The 26,383-nt window shown below is 41.8% G+C and overlaps 6 protein-coding genes across 11 annotated transcripts; 3 read left to right on the top strand and 3 right to left on the bottom strand.

Annotated features, from left to right (window-relative positions):
* Window positions 1-48: 48 nt before the first annotated feature.
* On the top strand, window positions 49-7,115 carry rapsn (receptor-associated protein of the synapse, 43kD). 2 transcript variants are annotated; one of them, XM_062462433.1, is made up of 9 exons: window positions 49-1,299; window positions 2,103-2,441; window positions 3,156-3,314; window positions 4,617-4,715; window positions 4,832-4,954; window positions 5,064-5,117; window positions 5,436-5,635; window positions 5,858-5,906; window positions 5,966-7,115. In XM_062462433.1, the coding sequence occupies exons 1-9, from the start codon at window positions 1,075-1,077 to the stop codon at window positions 6,011-6,013; spliced, it is 1,296 nt and encodes a 431-aa protein (XP_062318417.1). In that variant the 5' UTR covers window positions 49-1,074; the 3' UTR covers window positions 6,014-7,115. The 2 variants fall into 2 exon arrangements, with proteins under 2 accessions (XP_062318417.1, XP_062318418.1); XM_062462434.1 differs by having other exon boundaries at window positions 5,858-7,115.
* Window positions 7,116-8,186: 1,071 nt separating this feature from the next.
* On the top strand, window positions 8,187-10,297 carry LOC134021514 (zinc-binding protein A33-like). Its single transcript, XM_062462431.1, has 6 exons — window positions 8,187-8,714; window positions 8,888-8,983; window positions 9,065-9,295; window positions 9,392-9,414; window positions 9,525-9,643; window positions 9,735-10,297. Exons 1-6 carry the CDS (start codon window positions 8,313-8,315, stop codon window positions 10,295-10,297), a joined length of 1,434 nt encoding a protein of 477 aa, XP_062318415.1. The 5' UTR covers window positions 8,187-8,312.
* A 154-nt stretch (window positions 10,298-10,451) lies between these two features.
* On the bottom strand, window positions 10,452-16,205 carry ighmbp2 (immunoglobulin mu DNA binding protein 2). 2 transcript variants are annotated; one of them, XM_062462419.1, is made up of 16 exons: window positions 16,005-16,205; window positions 15,523-15,601; window positions 15,184-15,353; window positions 14,848-15,043; window positions 14,658-14,752; window positions 14,290-14,453; window positions 13,890-14,090; window positions 13,617-13,764; window positions 13,133-13,307; window positions 12,840-13,022; window positions 12,473-12,591; window positions 12,238-12,332; window positions 12,022-12,145; window positions 11,041-11,934; window positions 10,726-10,925; window positions 10,452-10,646 (listed from the first exon to the last, which is right to left on the bottom strand). In XM_062462419.1, exons 2-16 carry the CDS (start codon window positions 15,597-15,599, stop codon window positions 10,452-10,454), a joined length of 3,036 nt encoding a protein of 1,011 aa, XP_062318403.1. In that variant the 5' UTR covers window positions 15,600-15,601; window positions 16,005-16,205. The 2 variants fall into 2 exon arrangements, with proteins under 2 accessions (XP_062318403.1, XP_062318402.1); XM_062462418.1 differs by having other exon boundaries at window positions 15,523-15,605.
* chid1 (chitinase domain containing 1) lies at window positions 16,098-19,732 on the top strand. 2 transcript variants are annotated; one of them, XM_062462436.1, is made up of 13 exons: window positions 16,098-16,365; window positions 16,465-16,538; window positions 16,741-16,884; window positions 17,087-17,219; window positions 17,321-17,365; window positions 17,466-17,572; window positions 17,697-17,758; window positions 17,843-17,932; window positions 18,036-18,137; window positions 18,236-18,385; window positions 18,485-18,565; window positions 18,722-18,764; window positions 18,870-19,732. In XM_062462436.1, exons 2-13 carry the CDS (start codon window positions 16,476-16,478, stop codon window positions 18,966-18,968), a joined length of 1,119 nt encoding a protein of 372 aa, XP_062318420.1. In that variant the 5' UTR covers window positions 16,098-16,365; window positions 16,465-16,475; the 3' UTR covers window positions 18,969-19,732. The 2 variants fall into 2 exon arrangements, with proteins under 2 accessions (XP_062318420.1, XP_062318419.1); XM_062462435.1 differs by having other exon boundaries at window positions 16,099-16,538.
* Window positions 19,405-21,596, bottom strand: gatd1 (glutamine amidotransferase class 1 domain containing 1). The gene is made up of 7 exons (XM_062462440.1): window positions 21,336-21,596; window positions 21,093-21,169; window positions 20,879-20,984; window positions 20,641-20,748; window positions 20,423-20,514; window positions 20,035-20,128; window positions 19,405-19,944 (listed from the first exon to the last, which is right to left on the bottom strand). Exons 1-7 carry the CDS (start codon window positions 21,382-21,384, stop codon window positions 19,829-19,831), a joined length of 642 nt encoding a protein of 213 aa, XP_062318424.1. The 5' UTR covers window positions 21,385-21,596; the 3' UTR covers window positions 19,405-19,828.
* A 136-nt stretch (window positions 21,597-21,732) lies between these two features.
* cd151 (CD151 molecule) lies at window positions 21,733-26,290 on the bottom strand. 3 transcript variants are annotated; one of them, XM_062462437.1, is made up of 9 exons: window positions 26,136-26,290; window positions 24,841-24,922; window positions 24,481-24,672; window positions 23,682-23,756; window positions 23,308-23,328; window positions 22,835-22,939; window positions 22,542-22,697; window positions 22,371-22,457; window positions 21,733-22,279 (listed from the first exon to the last, which is right to left on the bottom strand). In XM_062462437.1, the coding sequence occupies exons 2-9, from the start codon at window positions 24,919-24,921 to the stop codon at window positions 22,220-22,222; spliced, it is 777 nt and encodes a 258-aa protein (XP_062318421.1). In that variant the 5' UTR covers window position 24,922; window positions 26,136-26,290; the 3' UTR covers window positions 21,733-22,219. The 3 variants fall into 3 exon arrangements, with proteins under 3 accessions (XP_062318421.1, XP_062318422.1, XP_062318423.1); XM_062462438.1 differs by lacking the exon at window positions 23,308-23,328; XM_062462439.1 differs by lacking the exons at window positions 23,308-23,328; window positions 23,682-23,756.
* Between the last annotated feature and the right edge of the window lie 93 nt (window positions 26,291-26,383).

Consider the following 26,383-nt stretch of genomic DNA (forward strand, 5'->3'; position numbering starts at 1 on the left):
TATGCAGTGACGTAGACGTGACCTATAACCTGGGAAAGGTGTCCCACCTTGGGAATGGCAAGGCGATAAAAAGCACCTATTTGTATCTCAGTAGAGGGTAAAGGGGTACGAGGGGAGAGACGGCCTCACTAGGGAGGCCAGTGCTGCGATCCCATTGATGTTTTTCAGGAGGCTGCGGAGGTGAAACCTAAGCCCAGTAACATGTCTAACTTTGTGAACTATTCTGAGCTTCAGATGCTGACGCTAAGGTGAGAGGTGGGGGTTGTGGGCGGCACATATGTGCCAGCCAACTAGAATAGCCAGCCACTACAAGCAGTGATGGACTCGCAGATTGCCAATGTTGTGAAATAACTCTTGTTTATGGGACCTTCTCAGGGCACACCGACCCTTGTGACAGACTTAGGTCAGATTCTTTTGGATTTTGTAGTATACAAAAAAAAAAAAAAAACACCTTCTAAAGAGTTTTGCATTTTTACTCCAGGGTTTGGTGTTTGTCTTGTGCATTTGTGTGAGGGTAGATGTGTAAGATATGCAGTGACCTTAGGACTTTTCAAAGGGTATAGCAAGATTCCTACAGGGACACATGGTCCAGAGTGACAAGGCCATCTGCTCTAGCGCCAGCTCTGGGAAGGGGGGGGGGGGTGGACACAGGGGCACTGAGAATTCCTTCGCTGGGGTGTGGAGGGAGTAGATATTTTGGGATACCACTGCAAGCACTTCGAACGGAGAGGTATTCCTTTTGGCGTTTTTTACACCAGAATTTCAAGGGAGAACTTGTAAACACCTAAAAGGTGAATTGGATCTTTGGATTGAGGGAAGTTTGTTGTCCTCTAAAGATTTCACTAAAGATATGGATGGGCAATGAAGGTCTTGGTTTGTTGGCCCTTTAATGTGGTGGATTCAGTTTCCTTTCTGTCCCAGCACACCCGGAGCTGAAAGGTCTGGATCTAGGAAGCCTTTTGGCACGGAACTCTCAGAGGATCGTCTTTACAGGATCTTTTGTGACTTAACCTGTGCATGGCAAGGGTATACGCTTTTGCTCTCCCTCTGAAAGCGTAAAAAACACCTCAGCGGATGAATATTTTTATGAGGCACCTTGCAGCAGAGATGGGCCAGGACCAAACCAAGCAGCAGATAGAAAAGGGCCTTAAGCTGTATCAGTCCAACCACACAGACAAAGCTCTCCACGTCTGGACCAAGGTGCTGGAAAAGACCTCGGATCCTGGAGGGAAGTTTCGGGTTTTGGGATGTCTGATTACTGCCCACTCAGAGATGGGAAAGTATAAAGAGATGCTCAAGGTAAGCCTACTAACATGCTGTCTGAATACTGCCCAGTGATCTTGTACCTATACAAATTAGGTAATGAAGTTTGTTCAGGGAAACTATCATTTGTAATGGATGATGTCAGTTCTGTTGATGGGTGGCGAAAACGATTTTGAAAATGATAAGCTGCTCTAATCTGTGTGTGAAGTAGATCATGAGTTGGAGACAATAGGAAAACAGAACAATTTTGAAGTCTGGGGGGAAGTTAACATATAAGGAATCTGATGAGGTGGGTGCTAGGGCTCTCATTAATTTAACGTGTCATCAAATTTGTCAGGGACAAATATTAAGTACCTTTTTGTAGGTCTCCTGTTTTACTGTTTAACCTTTACAGCTTTTCAACTTTGGCCAAGTAACTAGGGAATAGGACTGTGGAACATGTTTTTATTAGGGTCTTCTTGGTTGAATCTTGAGGACTACTGGTTGGTTAATTTGTGGCTTCCGTGGGATACAGGACAAAGTGAGTGCCTTGCAACCGGAGCTTCAATGCAGCGCTCCTTGTTGACACAAACCTCCCTTACTCACACACAGCTTAGTGAAGACTTCATTAACAACTTACCAAGCCCCAGAAACTAGAGAACCACCATCTTCCGTGCAATTCAAAAACCCTGTGTCAATGGAGGGGAAAAACGTGTCTATATGATGAATAAGCTAGGTTTAAATCCTAAACCTATAAATTAAATTTTCAATGAAATACACAATTTTAATGTGTTTTAGCCACTACAGAGGCATTGTGTTTTAGTCATGCTCCTCACCTCACACTACCTTCCCTTCTTCAGTATGCTTTGGCCCAGATTGATACAGCCAGAGAGATGGAGGATCCAGACTTCCTGACCGAGGGCTACCTCAACCTGGCACGAAGCAATGAGAAGTTATGTGATTTCCAGAAAACGGTCTCTTATTGCAAAACCTGCTTGAACATGCAGGGCACCACAGTGAGCTTACAGCTCAATGGCCAGGTGTGTCTGAGCATGGGCAATGCCTTCCTGGGCCTCAGTGTTTTCCAGAAAGCCCTGGAAAGCTATGAGAAAGCCCTTCGTTACGCACACAATAACGATGACAAGATGCTGGAGTGCAGGGTGTGTTGCAGTCTCGGAAACTTCTACGTACAGCTCAAGGTATGGTTTCAGGAACCCAGCTTGAGATTATTAGTTCAATAAGCCTGCAGAATGTAAACTGCTTCCATGAAATTGTCTTAAACTGAAAACACACATTGCATGACAGAAAATAGTCAATTGTTTTAGCTAATGGTTAGATTGAAATAATCGAAGAGCTAATTTCATAAATGTACTTTTATCATTGCGTTTCATTTAAAGCTGTTCTGTTTTACATGACCACTGTATCCAGAGGTTGACTGGACATGACTTAAGTCCAGGATTGTATCTATACTATGTGTCTACAACATAGAATGACAGAGAAAGGCAGGCTTGTCGCAGGCACACGCAGTACCCTTGACACTAGAGATTTGTAAGAGTAATCCTCTGGCTTCCCAGGGAGGATTGGTTTCAATGAGTTTGTGATGAGGTGGTGTTCAAAGAATGTACCCGCATGTTGAGTTCTTTCGTGAAACAAAATAGAAAAGCTTTCACAGTCAACAAACACTGGCAGCTTCTTTGTTACTACAGTCTAGAATCTTCCGTTCATACAGTACAGGCAAGTTGTTCAAGACTACACCCAAAGTAGGAATGCTCAAGCATGACAATACCCTAAAGCTGATACTAATACCACAATATTGATGAGATATACAATACATAAGGACGTTTCTGTTTTTATATGTTTCTTACAGGAGATGAATTAGGCCTCACTAAACCATTCTCCCCATCTCCTGGCAGGACTATGAGAAAGCCCTCTTCTTCCCTTGCAAAGCGGCGGAGCTGGTCAACGACTATGGCAAGGGCTGGAGCCTGAAGTACCGCGCCATGAGCCAGTACCATATGTCAGTGGCCTACAGGAAACTGGATCGCCTGCCAGATGCCATGGAATGCTGTGAGGTATTGTCTATTAGTGTCCTACAGACAAGCCCGGAACTTAAGTTTGTCAGTGTGAAAAGTATTGTAATCATCATATCAGGAAGTCAGATGGCTGAGTGGTGAGGGAGTCGGGCTAGTAATCTGAAGGTTGCCAGTTTGATTCCCGGCCGTGCCAAAATGACGTTGTGTCCTTGGGCAAGGCACTTCACCCTACTTGCTTCGGGGGGAATGTCCCTGTACTTACTGTAAGTCGCTCTGGATAAGAGCATCTGCTAAATGACTAAATGTAAATGTAATATCAAGATAATTCTGACACCAACCACCTTGAAGTGTCTGGATCCCAGAGTGGGATATTTAGGCTGGAGATAGACCACTGTGATACTGACAGGTGCAGCTGGCAGTTGATCTGTTGTACTGGACCTTAGACCCTGACAAAAATATGCTCTGTTAGGTGGTGGTTTAAGGTGTTAATGAAGAGAGTGGCTTTAGTCTTAACTCTGTTCTAATTATGTACTGTTCAGAAAATAACTTGATGTCATTGCTTCGGACGGCAGGAGGACTTAGTGTATTAGCAGGGCAGAGAGGTACTTTTCAGATTTATTACTTCTGCAGAATACATTTAGCCGCACAATTCATTCATCCTGTCATACCTAGAATGCCATTGTACACATACAAAATCCTGGAGTTAAATCAGTGGCGACAATGTCACAGTATTTCCATCTGTAGCAAAAGCCTACTGTATCTAGTAGACATCATCATACATCACTGCGATTGGAGGACTTGAACATACTGAAGGGGATGGGTAGGCAAAACATTGTCCATGCTCTTGACATAATTGATATTTTCATTAAACAACTACCTATGCCCACACCAGCGAGGATTTCACAGTGGTTTATGTACTTTCTTGCTCCAATACTAAAGGTCAGTTAGAATTAGAAGTTACTGAAGCCATGCAACAACAATGACGTTTAAAAGAAAAAAGATGAGAGTTTGGTGATGGTGTAACCCTTGTGTTATCTTCGGGTCATTCTGACCCATCAGTCGTTGTGACCCACCGTCGTCTTGCGACAACTTTACCGCATACAAAAACAAAGTGAAGCATTTTCTTTTAACTGTATGGCTGTCTCAGACCCCCCACATTGCGAAGGTTAAAAGTAAATAATTTTTATTTGTTTTTGTATTGGGTAAAATTGGGTAAACACAACGATGGTTTGTTATGAACCTTTGGGTCATGTGACCTGACGGCAGCACAAGGGTTAAGCGTGTGTATTTTCTAGTCTATATTGTACGTTGTATGAACAACTCAACGTAATTTGTTTCCAGGAGTCCATGAAGATTGCACTGCAACATGGGGACCGTCCTCTTCAGGCACTGTGCTTACTAAACTTTGCTGACATTCATCGCTGCAGAAATGACGTTGATGTAAGGTGCCATTGCTAAGTTAGGAACGTGTATTATTAGATGTTAAGTGTTCATCTTAAATTGATTGTGTTTTAAAGCTACAGTGAATATTCCCTTTGAAATCTTTCTGTCTCCAGAAAGCACTCCCTCGCTACGAATCCTCAATGTGCATCATGACAGAGATTGGAAATCGCCTTGGACAAGCACAAGTCTACCTGGGCGTAGCAAAGTGTTGGCTCCAACAGAAAGAACTAGACAGGGTAGATATTACCTTTCCAACTTTTCCTTCCCAGTTTCCTTCCCTCAAGAATGTTACAGATGTCTGGTGGGATACATTCCTGATGACAAATGTGTGTTTTCCTCTACCAGGCAATCGAGTCTTTGCAGCGAACACAGGAGTTGGCTGAGGCTTTAGGAAACAAGGTTTGTGCAGATAATTCCTACTTTCTTTAAATGACCCTGACACATGGGCAACACATGCATTCAGTTATCAAACATGAAGATACATCTGTCTGAATTTTAAGTATTAACAGTGCCCCCTTGTTGAGTGTCACTGTGTGGTTTCTAACTTCCAACTTTATGGTTATGTTATTTGTTATGCTATTTAAATTGTTCTTGTATCTTAATTTGTGGTGTTGTATTGCATTTTGCTGTGAAGCACTTTGTGATTTTTGATCTGTGAGAGGTGCTTTACAAATAGACTGTACTGACTTACTTTACTGTGCATGACGTTCCCCTCAGCTGTGTTCGTTGAAGGTGCACTGCCTGAGCGAGGGGATCTTTCGCAGTAAGGAACAGCAGGAGGAACTGAGGGAGCAGGTGGTGAAGTTCCTGCAGTGTGTGGAGGAGCTGGAGCTGTACTGTGGGATGTGCGGCGAGTCCATCGGGGAGAAGGACCAACAGCTGCAGGCTTTACCGTGCTCCCACATCTTCCACCTCAAGTAGGTGCTCTTGCTCTTATCTGTACCTTGAAACTGTCAGTTTTTTTTTTTTTTTTACATTTTTCTTCATTTAAATTTTTTTTTCAGTGTATTTGTGTATTAAAAGATGCCGACGTCTGGAGAGTGATTGAATACTTTGTAATAGCTCACATATAACTGTCTGTTCTAAAGCTTCAGAGTTCAATAGAGCATTTGACGTTAGTTCATGTTTTATCTTCGAAGGTGCCTGCAGACTAATGGGACAAAGGGCTGTCCTAAATGCCGTCGGTCCTCTATGAAGCCTGGGTTTGTGTGAGGGTCTAAGACATGTGCCTGCTTGGGATCTGCAGGACTCTACTGGATGCCCCTCCTCAACCTCTGGACTCCTGGTGTAAGTAAGAAAGCAGGTTGCCTCTGGAGGTGCAGAACGCTGAGCAGATCGCCAGCTCTGACTCTACCAGGACGGGGACCCTAGTACTGTGGATACTGCTGTCATGACTGGTTCTGGACAGACATTATGTCTGTCCTGGCCGAGATAAGGGAAAACTGCAAACTGACAAGTTACTTTTTTTTGTGAAAAGAAACCAACTTCGAAGACCTTTCGAATAACCTCATGATTATTTAACATTATATAGTTTGAAATAACATTGCAAGTATGTGACAGAGAATTATGTTCAATGACAATTATTCAACTTTTGTTCAAATCTCTGGCCACAACATATGGCATTCAGATATCAGCGTATAATGACCAGCTGATTCTGATTTTAATATCACTGTTTAATTCTAATAATACTATATACTGTATTTAGACATATTCTTTTTTGTAGTTTGGTGCATATTGTCATATCCCGGTAGACACGATAACATTAAGGCTTTTAATTGGTTACCTCAGCTTATACTGATGTTAATACTTTACAGTACCTTTATCTGTTACAATTGTCTTGATTTAAACTGTAAATTGTATTTAGGTCAAACTAACTAATCTTAAGAAAACAAATACTAGTATGTCTTTACAAAAAAACATGGTTAAGCAGCTCTTTTCCTTATTCTAAGTGATGAGGAATTGTTCAACACACATTGTGTTATTCATAGAAATTCCTGTCCAGCATTTATTTCTGGAGAAAAGTTCCCCTTGTGTTTAACACTAACAGAAATGTGTTGTGATTGAAGTCAAAAGATTGTTAAGAAGGGAAACCTCATGTTATTGGGAAACGATCTTACCTGACCAATCATTTGCATGAACAATACTCTGTAAAGCTATTTATTTTATGAATCTACTTCTCTGGTGGTGCTCTTGTAGCTATGTGTAAATATGACTGGTACTTTAGTTAGCTTAATGAATGTTTACTGTTTTGAGGACAACAGCCGGATTGACTTAAGATGTTGAAATTCAAAGAACTTCTCGTATGGAAGTGATACTAAAAAGAGCAATAACTCAACACTTGTTATTGCATGCTTCCTTTAGCATGTAGAGCAACTGTCAGCTGATCAAAGTGAAACTGTACAAACATGATGACTGTTTATTTATTTATATCAATATTTTGTACATGTTTAAGTAAATGTTAAGGCAGATTTTAACATTCATTTATTGAGAAGAAGCAATGTATTTCATACTGTGAGAAGTACAAACATGTTTTCTAGGTGGTGTTAATCCTAGTTTTGATGACTAAATGCTAAATGTAGTTTTCAGCATGAATTTATCATTCAGCACACTGTACTTTATGTGATTTGAAATCAAACTGTAGATTTACTGTACATACAATTTTGCTTAGGGTATTCCCCGAGTTATATCAAAATAATGACAGTGCAACTTTGTATGTTAAAATCCATTAAATCACAATTTGTGTATTGCATTATCACCATCACTTTATCAAGTATTGCCAAGTATAGCTTTCACCTTTTTTCCTTTTGTTGTCCGTCTACCTTTAGTATGATTTGTAAATGTTCAACTCGATTGCTGAAACTAATATGCTAGATATTGTTGTCGTCTCTGAGATGTTGATATTCAGTGTAAAATATGTCATATTTCCCTGCTTTGCCTAAAACAATGGATAAAATAATCTAGTGTAGTACGTTTATAACAGTGCAAAAGCTGTCTTTCAGTGGTTTAACTACCTCGGCATGTTAATCCATTCTTTGCCTTATAAGAGTTATGCTGTGCAAATACAAGGTCAACCAAGTCCTTGTGGTAATGTACACTTTCACCTTGTACACAGGTTATTAGTTTTTTTTACATAATAGTCCAAATCTTAATGTGGCCAGCATCACATTGTAAAGAACACCTAAGCATCTAAATGAGCTAATAGTTATGTAGTCAATATATGACTTGTGAAACTCATATGTACTGTAAATGCTTATTTTCTATGGATTGTTGAAATAAAAGGCTGAGTTTATTTGCATTTTAATTTAATCGATAAAACAAGTGCGTGCTGTTTTCTTCTGAATACCACCATAGATAAAGGAAAAGTACTTTTTAAAATTACTTTTACAAGAATTTAAATCTTCAATGTTAACGATTGTATCGTCACAGCTGTGAGAAAACAAAGCAGCAAGTCCAAACAATGAGGAAAATATACTCTGACGAGAAATTGGTTATGAACCAGTTCAACTTGAATGTCAGCATGAACCAAACCCTACTTAATTATCAGTAAGAGCAAAGCATGTGTCAAAGAAGAGACTACAGAGACTAGTCATACTAATGGCGGACTACCTGGAGCCTTCACTTTCTGAGGAGGACCTTCTTTGTCCAGTGTGCTGTGAGGTGTTCAATGTCCCAGTTGAACTACGTTGTGGACATTTCTCTTGCAAAGCTTGTCTAGAGAAACTCTGGGCACGGAAAGGATCTCGGGAATGCCCTGTGTGTCGCACTGTGTCATTGGTAGGAAAGCCTCCTATCAACTTAGCACTAAAGATAGCCTCAGAATCTTTTCAGGAGCAAAGGACATACAAGAACACAGTAGAACTTTGCCTTCTTCACAAAGAGGAACTGCAGCTGTTTTGTCACAATGATGAAGAGTTAGTCTGTTTGTTTTGTAAGTCATCGACGCAGCATAAAGTTCATGAATGTTTCCCTGTGGGGGAGTATGCTCTGGATAAAAAGGTAAGTCAAAAACGGTTCACTTTGGTGGTTAGGAAAACAAGCAACAGGCCATATACTGACCAGCAGGTGTGGACATTTAGCAACACATTTTGATACCTGCATCCCTTCAGCAAAGGCCTCTGCCCACAGCTTAAATCATCGTCATAAAGACTTTTTTTTAACTAATATTTCAGAAAGATGTCTCTGCAAAGCTTGATTCCTTTCACAAACATCTAAAAATACTGAAAATGACTAAAGAAGATTGGGGGCATACCAAACTGTACATCAAGGTATGTATTTTTAATTCATCAGGTATATAATGGGAACAATCACAACAAAATAAAATAGCTAATTCTACTTTGAATCTGCAGACTCAAGCAGACCAAACTGAGAAGCAGATCAATGAAGAGTTTGCAAAGTTACACCAGTTTCTATGGACGGAGGAGAAGGCTAAGCTGGTAAAGCTGAGAAAGGAGGAGGAATTGAAGACCACTCTGATTTGTGGGAAGCTGGAGTTCATTGAGAAGCAGATAGCAGACCTATCAGGCATCATAGCTGATTTGGAGAAGACTTGGAGAAAAAATGACTTGCTTTTTCTAAAGGTGTGTCTTTTGCTCAAAATTTGATCTTTAAAATGTTTAGAAAAATACTTAAACATATTTATTTACTTTGATTTGGTACCCGTATTCCATTTACAGGACTACAAGCAGACTAAGACCAGGTGTGTGCAGTATAGTCCAATGAATGAAAAATTCAGATTTTCTAGTTTTACAATCTAAAAAATATAATTACAAAATCTAAGTTTGGATTATTCTTTTCACCATGTTTTAGGAGCAAATACACCTTGAGGAATCCAGAGTGCTTGAGAGATATTCTGATAGATGTAGCTGGACATGTCGGATCCCTCAAGTTTCAAACTTGGAGAAAAATGAAAGATATTGTGCAGTGTTGTGAGTTCACATCTTTTACAGAATCTCCTTTCCATCAAACAGAAACAACCAAAATACCCAGAAACACTAATAAATACGTTCATTTTTACAGATCCAATCACTTTGGACCCTAACACAGCACAGGCCAATCTGACCTTCTCTGAAGAGTTCACCAGTGTGGAGTACTGCTCTAGACAAGTCCTTCCAGACAACCCGGAACGTCATACCCACCGAATTGCAGTGCTGGCCGCCAAGGGGTTCACCTCTGGTAAACACAGCTGGACTGTAGAGGTGGGGCCCAGCAGTGACTGGTACATAGGGGTGGCCCGGGAGTCCATCAAACGCAAGAGCACAGTTTTTATGAGCCCATCAGAGGGATTCTGGGTGATAGGCTTGTGCAATGGAGACAAGTACTGGGCTCAGACCTCGGCACGGACCCGGCTGTCTGTTAAGAACAGGCCTCAACGCATCATTGTGGAGCTGGACTATGATAAAGGCAGAGTGGTGTTCCTCAACGCTGCAGACCTCACTTCAATACATACTTTCAAGGACAAGTTCACTGAGAGGATGTTCCCCTACCTGTCACCCGGCATGAGCGAGTGCGGAAAAAGCTGCATCTCAATGAGAATATGTCCGCTGACGATATCTCGAGTACAATGGGCCAAAACTCACTGAGTCGGTGTCTTACGCTCAGTATGACTGTGTTGACGCAGCGACAGTGTAACAATGAAAGATGCATTTCATTCAGCAAGAAATAATTATTTACTGTGGCTCAAGTATGATTATTACTGTTGAACATTGTAGTGATTTAGACATTTGAATTAAAAACTCATTCCTTCTCTTTTGGTTTTGTTTTCCTCTGAGTTGCCATGTCTTTAAGTCTGGAATCCAGTTTCCTGTGCAGATAGGCCTTCTTGTTAGGATCCACCGACTTGTCCTTTTGTCCACTGCCAGCATAAAGCACGCCCTCTTTGCTTATCCTCATCCGGGCATGAGACTTGGCTTTGTCCCCACAGCCATGAACCTGAATAACCAGACGTATCAGGAATGAGATCAGTCGTAGGTATTAAAGATATTCACACCTAGAAGAATCAATGTTTTACCTCAGGTATGTGGTGGCTGAGACAGTACTGTCTGTTACAAAACTGGCAGAGTTGTCCTAGTAAAAGAACCGAGGTTTTGCATTTGACAAAACTGCACACGCTCTCTGCCTTCACCACAGCACTGATGAGAGCATCGAAGTCGTCTTCCACAGTAGCAGCAGCTGCAATGTCAGAGGCACCTGCTTTCGTATGGCTCTTCCCTTGACGGTGAAGGAATAAAACAGTTTACAACATAGCATGAACATGGAGCATGGAACATGGTTGAATTATGAATACTGTGTGTGTGTGTGTGTATATACACAAAATTCTACAAACCTTTGGACTTTGCCTTCTTTGTGGGCTGACTTTGCATCGTACGGATAGCATCTTGCTGCTTTTTCAGTTCCATGTTTTCCTCCCTTCTCTCTCGCTCCCTTCTCATGCGTTCCAGATGGAGACTCTTCAGGTCCAATAGGGGTTTATTTGAAGACTCGGCTATAGGTTCTGGATCATTCTCCTCCACTTCCTTCGCTGTGGGGTGTGGTGGCCTGTCCCCCGCCTGTCCCTCTTGAGGCCCCGGTCCTGATGGTGGTGGTCTGGACACAGTGATGCATCTGTCCCTGCCCTCCCCCTGGCTCTCGTGCCTCAGCCCCAGCTCCTCAGAGATCTGGTGGACCAGGAGGCGGTCATGGGAGTTGAGCGAAGATGGGAATCGTAGTTCCGGCAGGTTTGGCTCCTTCAGAAAGCCTTCGATTTGATCCTTGATCTTGGTGTATTTGTTCTTTGTCTGTTCTTCCTCTGTGAGTGTGGAAGAGCTGTCCTTGGTGTGAGACCCTGAGGTGGCCTCTCCTCCCTTGCTTTTACTGACAGTTGGCTTCTTGTGTCCCATCTCTACCTTTCCCCCTGGGTGACCCCCGACCTTTCCCCCTGGGTGACCCCCGACCTGGCCCCCTGGGTGACCCCCGGCCTTCTGTTTAGCAGAGGAGGAGCCATTAGTGTTAGCATTCGTTTTGGTCTCTTTGTGGTCACGGGTGTAGTTCTGTGGCACGATATCCTGGAGGTACTCGAAGGCTGTCCGAACCTCTCCACATTCAGTCATGTGGTCAATCAGGGACTTGAGGAAGCCATGGTTCTGTACGGTCTGCGTGTCACACACCACAGTCAGGTGACGCCTGGCCCGGGTCACAGCCACGTTGATTCTTCTGTCTTCAGCGAGAAATCCAACTTCACCTGAGATAGAATGAACACAGTGCAACCGCATCATCAGAGAAAGCCTTTAGCAATATGCAAATATGGCTTTAAGAAAAGACGGATTACCTTTCCTGTTAGACCGCACCAATGAAAGTACAACAGCTTCTTTCTCTCTTCCCTGGAAGCCGTCCACAGACTTGATCTCCAGTTCAGGATGCTTGGCAGAGAGCCTCTGACGTAGTAAGTGTACCTGTAGAAACAGCAACCAAACTGTGAACCTCTTTCTCAATACTCTTTCTCCACATAGGTTTTTGAGTGGAGGTTAACAACGCAATTACTTACCTGTAAATTGTACGGGGCGATAACAGCAATGTCCCTGGCCTTCAACCCAGCTGTGGTCAAGGCTTTTATGTGCAAGTCAACAATGTCCACCTCACCTGGGGATTCGTGCAGATGAGTTTGGTAGAGGATTGACAACGTGATACGAAAGGTCTCTGGGCTAGATTTGTACTCGGTTGAGACATAATTGTGTAGTTTGGGGCAGGGGGGGTGGGTTGTTGTAGAAGGGAAAACGTACCCTGATTGCCTTTCGATTGCTCATCGGCCACCTCCATCTCACTCAGGCCACAGCCTGCAGTGTCGATCAGGAGAAGAGGGGTGCTGGTCTCTTCATTACTGATGACGCCAGGAAGATCCCTGAGAAGAAGCCAGACAACAACATTACTGACATCTTATTTAACGCTAGTTAATATTATAGTGTTTCCCACAGAATGTGATTATATTTGTGGCGGTAGGCAGGGGCGGAGCCAGACGTTGTAAAAATCTGGATCTGAATTTCACAGTTCGAAATTGAGCGGCCTGAATTTTTTTTTACGGAAAAAATGATCAAATTGTACTTACTGGATTTACATCATTGAATGTACATTGATTGAGCAAGTTCTTACTTTAACAAGTGTTTCTCAACTGAACAGTGGGCAGTTAGCTTCCCCTGGTACATCTCTTTTGAGGCCCACTCCATGATGGCACTGTTCATGCGGTACTGCACGGTCAGCATCCGGACAACTGAGTCCCCGTACTTCTGAATCAGCCTCTCCATAAGACTGACAGACAAACCTTTGTCTGCAGCTCTATAAGAGGCAATGGTAAGGAAAGCAGTTTTGATCAAAAACAGACTACATGTATTTGAAATGTAACTGATTAAGGAAAAAGTCCCAACAGAGGAAAATGTATTATTTACGCATGTGACTTGATGGTGGGCGGCAGTTGCTTGTAGTCTCCAGCCAGAACGCACTTCCGTGCTTTCAGCAGAGCGATCCAGCAGCTGCTCTCCAGCGCCTGGGCACACTCGTCAATCACCACCCAATCAAAGTGATCCACCGGTAGGTACTTCAGAGGCCCATCAGCAGAGGCACCTGAAAACACAGGAAGTGACTTCAGAATTTCAGGGGTCAGATGGCTAAGCGGTTAGGGAATCGGGCTATTAATCAGAAGGTTGCCGGTTCGATTCCTGGCCATGCAGAAGACGTTGTGTCCTTGGGCAAGGCACTTCACCCTACTTGCCTCGGGGGGAATGTCCCTGTACTTACTGTAAGTCGCTCTGGATAAGAGCGTCTGCTAAATGACTAAATGTAAAATGTAATTACTTTGACATCACTCCTGTTCATGCGATTACAGCTACCATGTTAAGACCCACATTCTCAGCAATGGCGGCGATCACGTACCCGTGTTGGTTGATAAAACAACATCGGCGCGCTTGAGTATCTGAGTGATGGCTGTTGCTTCCCTGGTCCTCAGCTCTTTTTTTAGCTCCCCAACTTCTCGCTTCAGATTAAACCGTTCTCCTTTGTCACGCATCTTCTTCATTCCCATCTTCATGGTACAGTGAGGGAGAACACAGTCAGTAACAAAAGCCTTACTACAGTGAAGAACAAGCAATTGCGAGTGTAGAATATTCCGTAATGCAAACCACATGCTGGTCCAAGCGCTAAACTTACAAAGGCTTTATCGATGTCCTTGCGGATGTCAGCTATGATGTTAGTGTTGTCGCTCTGGGCCAAGACAGCATCCAGAGAGTGTTTCTGTATGGACTCCAGCAGTCTGGCAGGGTGGCCCAGTCTCAGGACCTTGGCCTTGCATTTAGCCAGGCGCTCCACCAGGTTATCCACAGCAACGTTAGAGGAAGCACAGCACAGGACCTGCAACCACACAGAATGAGAAACAACGCACACCTGATTAGAACATAGTTAATCCATCAAAGCCGCAGATTCCTTCGACCCCCCAACCCCACGTCACAAACACAGCACTGAACGACAGGTAACACATTTCATCAGGATACACAGTTGTAGATTCAGGACAATCTTTACAGAAAACGCCTATGCGGATGCACCACTATACCTTCTGTCCCTGTTTTACAGCTTGGAGGATGACTTCTAGCACTGTGGTTGTTTTCCCAGTCCCTGGTGGCCCATGAATCACAGCCACTTCCCTCTGAGACAACGCAAAGGACACTGCCTCTCGCTGAGAATCATCTAGGCCCGAGTTGAAGAAAGCTACGTCACCTGCGCAAAGGAGAGACGTGAACTAAACCATTGAACAAAACACTTAGAAATGTTGGCTTTTCGAGAGTAACCAACGCAACTCAAGATCTAGTTGTTGTTTTTTTCTTCTTCAAAAAGTTTACATTATACCTACGGAGATAATAATACCGTATAGTATAACTGAAATACGAGGTGTATCAGAGTATGTGGATAAGGCAGCCTTACTGGATTGTAGCTGGGTAGGTTCCGAGTAGCCAAAGAGAACACCTATCAAACTAGATGCTGGTCCACTGCCATATCCATTGAGTGTATTTAGGGCTCTGCAAACAAAGCAGATTTTGGTCATTGTAATGTTTTCAAAACCACAACCATATTCCATTCGTTAATACGCATTCATGGTCCACTGTTTACTCACTTCTTCATGCGTTTGTAGGTGACATCATTTGCGAGCTTCAGGAGATTATAGAGGCCATCCATGTCCATGTTGAGACCATCCTGGGAATCTTCAAAAGCTACTGTAACAGATGTCTGGCTGATGCGTGTCACCACCCCAGTACCAATTTGTGAGGATGGACTGCAACCACTCGTGTCATATAAACCCACAATGTCCCCTGTACAATTAAAGTCAGTACTTTAGTAACATAGCATTTGTTTCATAATTAACAGAATTACCACATTGATACAGTTTAATCAATATCTTGAAATCTTAAGAACAAAAGCATGTCTGACAACACGTTTTCAACTTGCTTACCAGGCCCAAAGCTGTTACTGGGAAGAACTGAGCTACCAACATGCTTCCTTGGCTCCAGCACCAGAAGAGACCGTCCATATAGGCCCGTTGACTGACTTCCTATGTGAAGTTTCAGCAGACACACTCCTTTGTTCTGAAGATCCTTCAGAGAGACACTCTCCTGCCATAGCCTTGAGATAAAAACATGGTTTATCATTTTGTGTTTTATTATGAGAAAATAAAACCTTCTGGTGGTAACACATTTTATCTATTTTAAACGACCTGACTGGCAATGGAAATGTGTACTGTAAAGTGTGTGAGTTTGTGTGTTTGAGAGAGAGGGGGGGGGGGGGGTATTACCTTGTCTCCTCGATCTCAGCTTCTCTCTCCTCCTGCAGGAGCTCAAGGGTCTTTGTCACAAAACGTTCAACTTCCATTTCTTCCTAACAAGAATAAGACGCATCACTGACATCTGACAATAATAGCAACTGCTGATACTGCACATCTAAACCAAGTACCTTGAATGACAGGCTAAAAAAGGAGATGTGTTAGCTAGGTAGACGGTTCAATGTAATGCAATATAATAAAGTCTGTGTGGCCGGGGCTAAAGAAATGTACGTAGAAGTAAGTTGATAAGGTGCATGGGCAAAGCAGGCTAGTTAGTGCTAGCTAGTTTATCGCTAGCTACTGTGTTTGTAGCTAGTACTAGCTAGCATATGTTATGAAAACAACAACGCTGGTTTTGCTAGCTAATCTGTAGTCTCTGAATTATATAGCTAGCTAAAATAGTCTGATTAACAGCACATGGTTTTGCTTGTCCCATAAGCAAGAAAAATTGTTACCTGGGAGATCGGTCTTCTGACAGGTAGTCTACGTGATTATCAGAGTTACGTCCTTAAATTCTAACGGTGCAGACTCTTATTGTGGAAAAGCTAGCTAAAGCATGTCATTGAAGTAGGAAGTGTCTTCTTGGAGCTCATCGGGCATATGTCAAAAGAGTGACACAGTCAACCTGTCTCTTCCGACGAGGATTTTGTGAATGCATTTATCCATTGCCATTTTGGTGTCATGCGTTATTTAATATATCGTCTTTCATAAAACTTACCAAGGCGAAAATATTTATTTTGCGTGGTTGTGTCAGCGAATTGTCAAAGTGATTCCTGCATTACGCACATACGTCAAGTTATTATTGGTTTGAACTGGGTTGGTAGCTAGCTAGCTGCTGTTAGTTTTACTCGAATTGTATCACTGCACAGACTATAGTGGAAATGAGAGCCGCATACATCCTTCTGTACACTACAGCATCGATTCTGATGGTCAGTGCCACTCTGTCAAAAACGGATGCCAAGAAGCCCCCCAAAACTCAGGAACCAGAGGTGAGGTCGTGCTAAACATTAAACTAAACACAACTATTTATTTTTTTGATTGCATTTAATTCTGTAATAGGGCTGCAAACTCTGGTTACAGCAATGGAAAATTAGGCCATTCATATTCATTACCAACTTGTCCATAAGTTGTGTTTCAGCTTACTCGTAATGAAAAATGCTGTGTTAACAATATAGGTATTTTATGTTGTAGACATCAACAGCTGAGTATCCAGTTTTGGAAAGAGGCCTCGTTGTTTCAGACGCACAATGGAGAGACATCGTGAGGGAGGAGAAGAGATTCTGTACCCAGGTTAAGCGTTCATTCCAAGGACCAGTTCTTGGATTCATAACCCCTGTAAGTCTGTAATCACATCTGATTATATCTACTCCCTGAATCTTTACCATCCAGCTGACAGTTATGAACAGAATTCCGAACTGTTGTATTGAGGATGACCACACAAGGTGTGTTGTCTAAAAGCGTTTTGCACAACATAGTGTATAACATTTAAAATAAAATAACTTGTTTGCCCTGTATCTTATACTTTCCTCCCCTCCAGTGGAACTCCCATGGGTATGATTTAGCAAAGACGTTTGGCTCTAAGCTTACATCTGTCTCTCCTGTTTGGTTACAACTTCGACGCCGGGGACCAGAAAGCTTTCATATCACTGGCCTTCACGACCATGACCCAGGTATTGAATATTGTGTTGTTCAATGTTTTGCTGTACAGTGTTTCAAACATTAATGTCTAGAACAGGAACTTACCCCATATTCTACATCAATTACCCCATAGGCTGGGTCAAAGCAGTGAAAAAGTCTAATAGAAAAATCAAGATGGGTAAGTGGATTTTCTGGATATTTCATGTACTTCTTACGATGACCAGTGGTCTACTCTATGTTCAGCCCCTGGCTCAGGCTCTCCTTATCCCTCACTCTAGTTCCCCGTCTGTTGTTTGATGGCTGGTCGTACGAGGACTACATGAGTGTGCTAGATAGCGAGGATGAAATTGAGGAGCTTGGAAGTGAAATGGTGGATGTGGCAACGGTAACTAGGGAGATGGACATCATTTGTTGATACATGTCAAGTGAATGAGTCATCCATTATGCTACAGTCTAGTTACTAAAATGTGCTCATGCTATTTGCTATCCTAATTACTTTGTTTTTGAAGACGGAAGGCTTCGATGGCTATACACTTGAATTATGGAGTCAATTGGGTGGAAACAAGAGGAAGTATGTAACATAATTCTGATCACCCTCTATTCATAAGTTATGGAACATACAGGTCTACATCTAACACTATATATCCCCCTACAGGGAGCTGGTTCACCTGGTGACACACTTATGTGAGACTTTGAAGTCTAAGAAACTAGACTGTGTGCTTGTCATCCCACCTGGAGTGACAAGGTACGCCCATCCGTTACTGATGTTACAGCCTGATTAACATAACCGAACTTCAAAAGCATGTCTCCCATTTCTGACCTTGGTTTGATCTCACTACTGTAATCAGTTCAGGACAGCCAGGCATGTTTGGTAGGGCGGAGTTTGACCAATTGGCTCCTGTAGTGGATGGATTCAGCCTCATGACTTACGACTACTCACCTTCGGGCCAGTAAGAGAAACACGTCATTGCTGAACATCACGCAGTGTCTAAAATATCAGCATTTGGAAATCTATTGCAACTAAATTAACATTTGCTCAATCTCTTAGTCCAGGTCCAAGTTCACCACTGCCCTGGATGAGAGATTGTGTGTTCCAGTTGTCGCCAGGCTCCCAGTGGAGACACAAGATTCTGCTTGGACTCAACTTGTATGGCTTGGACTTCTCTAGCCAAGGAGCAGAACCTATCCTTGGGGGCAGGTGAGTACAACTTTGTACCTCACTATGTAGTACCTTGCCGTTTTTCTTGTGAGCAAGTCTCACCTGAATTTGACTCTTGATCCTTTGTCTGCTTCGAAGGTACATTGACATGTTGAAAGACCTGAAGCCAAGGCTGCTTTGGGATGAGCAGGCTGGAGAGCATTACTTCAGTTTTAAGAGGTGTGTGTACTTCCATTACATTTCGTATAAGAAGTTGTGTCAGGATGGTCATTCCTGGATTTCTTATTAAACAGTAGCATTACCATTTGTAATGAAGCACAGCGAGCAATTTCTGATATCTATTGAATGTGACTAAAAACTTATAACATATTCCAGGAGCAATGGAATTAAGCATATCGTCTATTACCCAACACTGAAGGTAGGACTATGTTTGAACCCCACACACATACACTCCCCTCCATAATTTCTCCCAACATTAACACCTTGATTTCTGCACTTAAATGGCTTTTCTATTTCTTTACAGTCTATCCACCTACGGATCGCATTGGCCACAGAACTAGGCACAGGCATTTCCATGTGGGAATTAGGACAAGGACTGGACTATTTCTATGACCTTCTATGAGAAAAAGGATAAGTACTCAAAATGGACACAGTTCATGGCCACATCCTGGGTCCATTGAACACTAGCATGTGGATGTTCTACTGTTTCTCAACTATCAAGTCGTTTTTACTAAACCATCAGCAAAGAAGAAAATCTCAGGAGTCTTAAGTTATATACAGCACCTCAGCTGGGAGTCCTTACTGAAAAGATGAAACTGAACTCTGGAATCAGAAACAGGCTGGACCAGTTAATTATCAATCAACATTGCTGTTCTTATACTGTGGCATGGAAGAGGTTCATGATCTGTACTCTGTGTAATGTGAGTGTGCTGCTTGGAGTTGTTTTGGAAAACAATGGAAATAAATGAGCAATACAGAACTAGAAGTTTTCCAAAAATGTAAAGTTCCTCTACAGTCATTTCTTTAAAGGATGTAAAAATTACTCTGACAAAAATATGTTTAAAATTTGGTTTAACATTGTTTTCATGAAAGTTAATGCAACCAGAGACATGCGTACTATATCTTCTGCCGCTGATGTGGGTCAGCATGGAAAATGCGACCGGATGTGTGGAAGAAATGTACAAGACAAATAGAAAATATACAGCTGCTGCATATGATTGTGAATCACTCAAAACATATGAGAAATTGCAATTATAATCATTGTTTTCTTAGTGCTGAATGTTTTAATTAACTATTTAAAGGTTGTGAAAGGTGACCAAATCTGCTCCATGGGTTGCTTGCAACCATTAACAATGATGTCTGTCTTAATATATACCCTGCCTAGGAGCTTCCTGGATGTTTGTCTGTCACATGACTGGATTGTAACGATGGCGTTGCTTTCTTTTTAGCTGTTAAAACTGGCCTTACATATTGCTACTAAATTCACTTGCAATTACAGATCAGAATAAGATTATTTACAGCAAGTGATGTTGACTGAATATTCTGACCAGTTACCAGGTGTCGATCTATAACTACATGTATGGCATCTTCTTTACTCGCTGTGGGGGGGAAAAGACGAGCTTTAATATTCATAATAATTCAACTTTATAATCAAAGTTAAAAACAAACCACCAGTGTCTTTATCTTACCTGTGTATGATCCACCACTGTCTTTGACAAAGTCCTCCACTATAAGTGGCAGGTTAGCAAAGTCTGGACTACGCACTAGCTCAAACACAGAGGGCTGTGGAAAGGATACGGAATAATAAGGGTTATAATAGTTGACATTATCAAATTCAAATATGAGAAACAGCACCCCCAATTATTCCTTATTATAACTTCCACGCCAAACTCAAGTTTGATTTCCAGTGGTTTCACAAAATAAGCCAAAAAGAAAGGCCCACTTTAACATTATATTATCATTATAACCCTTGTTGTTCTGCACAATATCTAGAAAAACAGCTGTATTTTACAAAGAAAACAAAATCACATGAAAATACATAATGTGAATGATTCAACCCATTTCATAAACACAAACCCCAGTGAGACTGTAGTCGCTGAAGATCCACTTCTGACCCTCTGTGGCGCAGCAAAGAGAAGATACCCCCTGTCCAACTGCACACACAGGCTCTGGAGGTAACAAACGTTGGACAGTTTCATGATGTAGTTGAATCCAGCTATTGTTATGAAACTGTAATTGATTTACAGAATGGCTATCATCTTAAAATTACAGTTACGTTCGGTGTTTAAACTCACTTTGTTGAGAGGTGAAGTGTGTGAGGATCCTTGCCATGGAGCCACTATGGGCCAGGTCATTAAGTGCCCCAGGGCAGTCTGGGATCAGCAGTGCTTGGTAACGGGCACCTGAAACACGCCATCAGGACACTGACTTCTAAATACGAAAACCATGTTGAGTTATTTTAACGCTGATTGATATGATCAACACCGGAAATCCGCTTTCCTAAAGCACTAGTCCCTATCAACAGAATCTCACCATCTATTGACTCTAGTTTAGCTGGCGTTGCGTATGACTTTGCACTGAAGTCTTGCACCCATCTAGCTGTGCTTTCATCTACCCCAACAAAGTCAATGGGCTTCCCCTGTAGCAAAGACAAGAAATACTTAATTGTTACATTGTTATAAATTTACGTTGACTTGGATGAAAGCGGCTGCTAAATGAACGCAATATTTTTGTGACATGTCCTCACCCCCGGTGTAGCCGTCTGTATGTTGAAAACTGGGCTGCAAAGACTGAATGACTGAAGGAATGAACGGGCTGACACACCTAAAGACAAAGAACTATGGTAATCAAAGGAATAAAACATGCAAGATCTCTTAGTCCAGGAACAAGCACCCAACCAGCAGTTTTGCTGGATCTGCGTATAGTATAGGACAGTGACACGCAAGGTATTGTATTGCTTATCATGCATGTATTACGTAGCAAATCTTACCTTGGGCTGCAGCACTTGCTACTATTAAGCAAGTGGGTTTTGAGGACATTTTGATATTTTATCAAGCCCTTTGGAAACCTTGGTTCAAACGAGGCCCCCGAGGTGAAACTAAACAGGAAGTCGCATGACTATACAACAATTTCAGAATACTTTCAAAATAAAAGTATTTAAAGGGTTAGGATACAGTCTATGGTTAGGATTAGGGTTAATAACTATATTAATAATAATTGTCGTTACAAAGTTAAATTATTTTGGTGGCTTTTAAGTTACTGGAAGTAGTATAAGAAACGAAAGTCGTAGTCCATACGGAAAAAAAAAGTTAAGTGCTTTTCACCATTACAGATTTGTTTCAAACGCAGCAGAGTTCAGCAAAAAAAAAAAAAAAAATTGAGTCAGGTTCAAGAACAGAACATAAATTAAAGTAAATACATTACTGGAACGGGCCAGGTGCCAAATCGGAAATGCAATCCCACCTTTTGCTTCAAGCTGAGGCGCTAGAGGTGGAGGCATGCTTGAAACTGTGGCTAGGCGTTTGCACAATAAATCATTAGTGACAATTCGTGAACAACAGGAGTCGAGCAAGACAAAACTATGCTATTTTAATAAGGTCATCCTTTGAAAAATATCATTAGATAGTTGGGGCTAACATTTTGGAAAAGAAAACATGCAATGCTACTGTATTTCACAATAGAACACTGGCTATCCAGCAGCCAGCTAGGGATACCTTGATAATTTTATAAAAGTATTTTTATTATGTAGTTAAGGGTGGGGTTGAGATGAATTCACTCTGGGAACGCAGTGCTGATCTTAACCCATCTGTTGGCAATAGCACAAATATCTAAAACATTTGGCAAAAATATTTTCACTTCTGAATGTTTCCAGATTTAGTACGGCTCCTCCTTTAGATTTCGATAAAGGCAGCAAGTAAACATCATCCCAACAAGCTGAAAGATAGAGAGACACATGCCCACTGTTATCATTCCATTGTGCTCTCATTTCAACACAGAACAGTGAAAGCGAGACATGGAATTTTACCTGAAGAAAAGCGATTCCTATACCCACTGCACCAAGGATCTGCAATTGACTCAGGATGAATTCCTCTAACTTGGTGATGCAACCTCCCTAAAAGTTAAGAACAATCACAACTGTCAAAAAGGACATTCAAAGTCAGCTGAACACCTGAGAGATCCCAAATGGTCAACTCACCTCCACATTATAGATATTGCTGGGATGGTCCCTGCGACCACAGTGGTCACTAGGGGTTTTGCAGCAGCTGTCAGGGACCAGCCTGTCATTCGGTGCTGCCTGAATCCACACACTGGCTGACCAGTCAGAAGAGTTGTTACTGCCACAACACTTGAACTGAGAAACATGGGACAGAGGGGATAGAATATATCTCAACTTAAATATTAATGTTAGCATTTACATTATGCCAAGCAGGCAGTTTTAAGGTCTCAACATTCACATTTGAAAACGTTACAGTGTGAAATACTCTCTACCTCTTGATGAAGCTTGTCCACTGCTTGGGTGATGCTCTCTTCACCGGGCTGCTGATATTTCATCACCATTGTTTCCTTCAGGTTCTGTTTCAGCTCCTCATCCAACTATGCAGACACAGGCACAGGGCCGGTTACCACCACTGATAACGAGACTCATCATACACACTGACAAGCATACTGACACTGAATGTTTCATCCAGTAGTAAACGCAACATTCCCTTCCCTCTTGTAAATATTGTTTATGGTCAAGTTGCTATTTTTTCCATTCCACCATACCTGTCCAATGACTTCAAAAGGGTCAGAATATATGAGGTAATATATACACAAAAATATCCCCCCCACACACCTACCCCTCATCAAGCATAAACATTCTGAGTAGAGTTTCAAATGACAGAACACAAAAAACGAGAAAGAAATATGACAGAGAAATAGTTTGACACCAGGTTGAAAGAGGTGACAGCAGACTATTTTACCTGATGGCATAGAGGGAAACACTGGAGTAGGAAAGGGGGGAAGAAAGAAAGATAATGAAAATAAGGGAACACAAAGAGAAATGGAGAGCATGCAAACATACAAGAAGGAATGAGAACATTTGAATTGTGGGGTCACATGCTCAATGAATTAGAGTGTGAGAGTGAATAATCTTTTCATAGTTACTTGTGCATGCAAGGTACATGCTAAGGTACTAAACATCAAAGGGATTGTAGAATTAGGTGATTACATCCATATTTTATATAGCCTTTATATACGTTCATATTTAGTGATATAGGGTGATAGTTGATGTGAGGTGATATTTGACAGAATGTAGCATTTTATTGTGAATATGAGAGATTTTGTATTTATTTACCTCCTGGTAGTTGATGTATGCCAGCACCCCAGCTGTAATTTCCAACAGGAAAATACAGAGCAACAAAACAAGGTACTGTGAAGGAAAGAGAGAGTGACAGGCTGATCTGAATAAAACATGCAGATATCAACAAGCAGCTGTATGTTTGTCTGTGTCAGTGAAGTAGTCATACTCGAATGACGTACAAAAACATTGTTGAAGCATTGTAATAAGAATAGTGATATTTTGAACACTATTTCAAGTTGTGATTATGTATCTACCATGACAAAAATGCAAAAATGATGTGCACCAAAAGGGCATGAGGAATATTAAAATAGATAATTCATCACAGAGAGCTTGGAGTATTTATATCACTATTTCTCTTTCTGTCGCTTACGATCCCACCCAGAAGTCCTAGTGCCTGCCTGTGATGCCACTCATTCCTCTGGCCTGAGTCACTTTCTAAATTTGACCTCTTAAAGATACACCCAGTATACTCTGTTATGTCTGACACCGCTGTGTGTTCACCTGAGCGCATTACCTGTACTGTATACAAGAGTACCAGCCAACACAGCAATGACTTCTGAACAACAAGGATCCCAAAATCCCCAAGGCTTAAACTTTAATACGTATCAACTCAAACCAGACTGTGTACATGTAAACACATAAGTTCATATATAAACACACACACATATCTTTAAATTGTTGTAATTTCCGATGGTTAAATTGTATTGATTTTCATCATGTGATTGTGCATGTGTCGTTGTGTGGGGAGTATTGGGGTATATACAGTTTACACGTCATGTGAGTCCTCTCTTACCACTATCAGAAGACTCTTCATCTCCTTCAGAGTGGCACAACACCCTATAATCCCTGTCATTATAACGATGCCCCCAGCAGCTATCAAGATGTAGGCGGAAATGGAGTAGTAGCTGGAGCTGAGCAGACTGATATAGTCACTCTTCTCCACCATGGTCCACACTCCCACTGCCATAACAGCACCACCTGCCAGCTAACACAACACAGTGCCATCTCTCAGTTCAATTCAAACCAGATGATCGAAGAAAGGCACCATAAAACACAGAGAAGTTTGCAATAACAGGAACATGCAGTTCCTGGCACCACTAAAAGTACACGAGCAAGGCTGTGCATAAGGCAGTGTGTAGAGAAGTGAACTTACCCAGAAAAGAAGGTTAAAGGTGAACAGAAGATATTTTAGACATATTGTCCCACAGCTGTTAGTTTTTTCCTCAAGCACCATCCTGAAAGGAAGATAATGTTCATAAGCAGTCACTAGAATCAGGTTATCCTGCTGATATACAGAAGGTCCGGTTCCACAGAACGAATTAAAGATAGACACATGCAAGGGCATAGGTTTGGTTTGAATGATGGTTGAGGCAAATATATTTTATCACCCTAGATGCTAACACGACCCCTGCCCTGACTGGTCACTGATAGGGACCCTAATTCTGCCCCAAGACGTATGCCTATGGGCACATGTTTGGGTATACAGTTCACAGACCTGAGTTTATATTGAAGCCTACTCTAGAGACTTAACACGTGATGCTTTCATTTCTACCCATATCCAGTTCAGTCACAGTAGAGTTAAGATTATGATCGCATGACTACCTCCCTGGACATGACAGTAAGTCTTTTTAAAATAGTTTAATTATCTGGTCACGGTGGTTCTTGGGTTACAATATCCACATTGTGATATATTTTAATGAGAAAATGAAACCATGTTTTAACCAAGAGTACACTCAGAGCCTTCAAGATACATTAGCAAAATATTTATGGTACATGAAGAACACAGATGTGAAAATAAAAATGTATTTTAAACATCTAACAGCATGACCATTAAGTAGAGTACCGTAAACATAATCTGAAGTATTTGAAAGCATGCTAAGGTTGTCATTGTGCAAAGGAGTGAGCCCTGATAAATTGCATGTTGTAAGGGGAATATATACATTTACAACTTGTCTCATATGCCAACCAGCAGCGATATATATATGTCTGCTGTCTCAGTAACCTTAACCTGGCATCCCAACGCACTTATACTAAATGAAGACACACTGTCGGACACCTGTCCTAATTCTGAAGATTAGTCAAATTCTGCTTGTTTGATTGTTTTTCTATGTCCCTCCCGACAGTTTATTTAAAAATCTATTCATGTTAATGCTCTGAGTTAGCATAGATGGTGGGCTGGGGAGACACATGGCAGTCAACAATTGGATGTTTTTCTAACACACATCAAGAGTTACACAAGTTACTGGTCAGGGATCATGGTCTGACATTAGATTAAAAGAATTGTTCAAGAGAATATAAAAATATAACGCAAAGACTTCCAATAATGACTGAGGTTACTAATCAAAACAAAGTGACTTCACTACGTCATATTCTTAATATAACTTGAAACCACTGTTGTGTCATGGAAAATCCTCTGTACCCCCCTGTCCCAGAATAATAGCTCCTTACCTGCAGTCACAGCGTGGGCCCTGACCCCTAACAGCTCGTAGCTTATCAGAGTAACGGTTCCAGTTGAACCCCAGGGCTTGGTCTGCTGCTCTCTCTGAAGGTTATGGACAACAGTGAGAACTCTCTGCTGACACAGAGACCCAAGCCCGGGCTGCTTTCTGATTTTAGCAGTGGGACAAGTCTCACAAGCTAAAGCTGGTGCATTGCTGCCATCAGCAGGCCATACAGTGTACATACTGTAACTGGCT

Source organism: Osmerus eperlanus, chromosome 5 (genome assembly GCF_963692335.1).
Source record: "Osmerus eperlanus chromosome 5, fOsmEpe2.1, whole genome shotgun sequence".
Classification (NCBI taxonomy): domain Eukaryota; kingdom Metazoa; phylum Chordata; class Actinopteri; order Osmeriformes; family Osmeridae; genus Osmerus; species Osmerus eperlanus.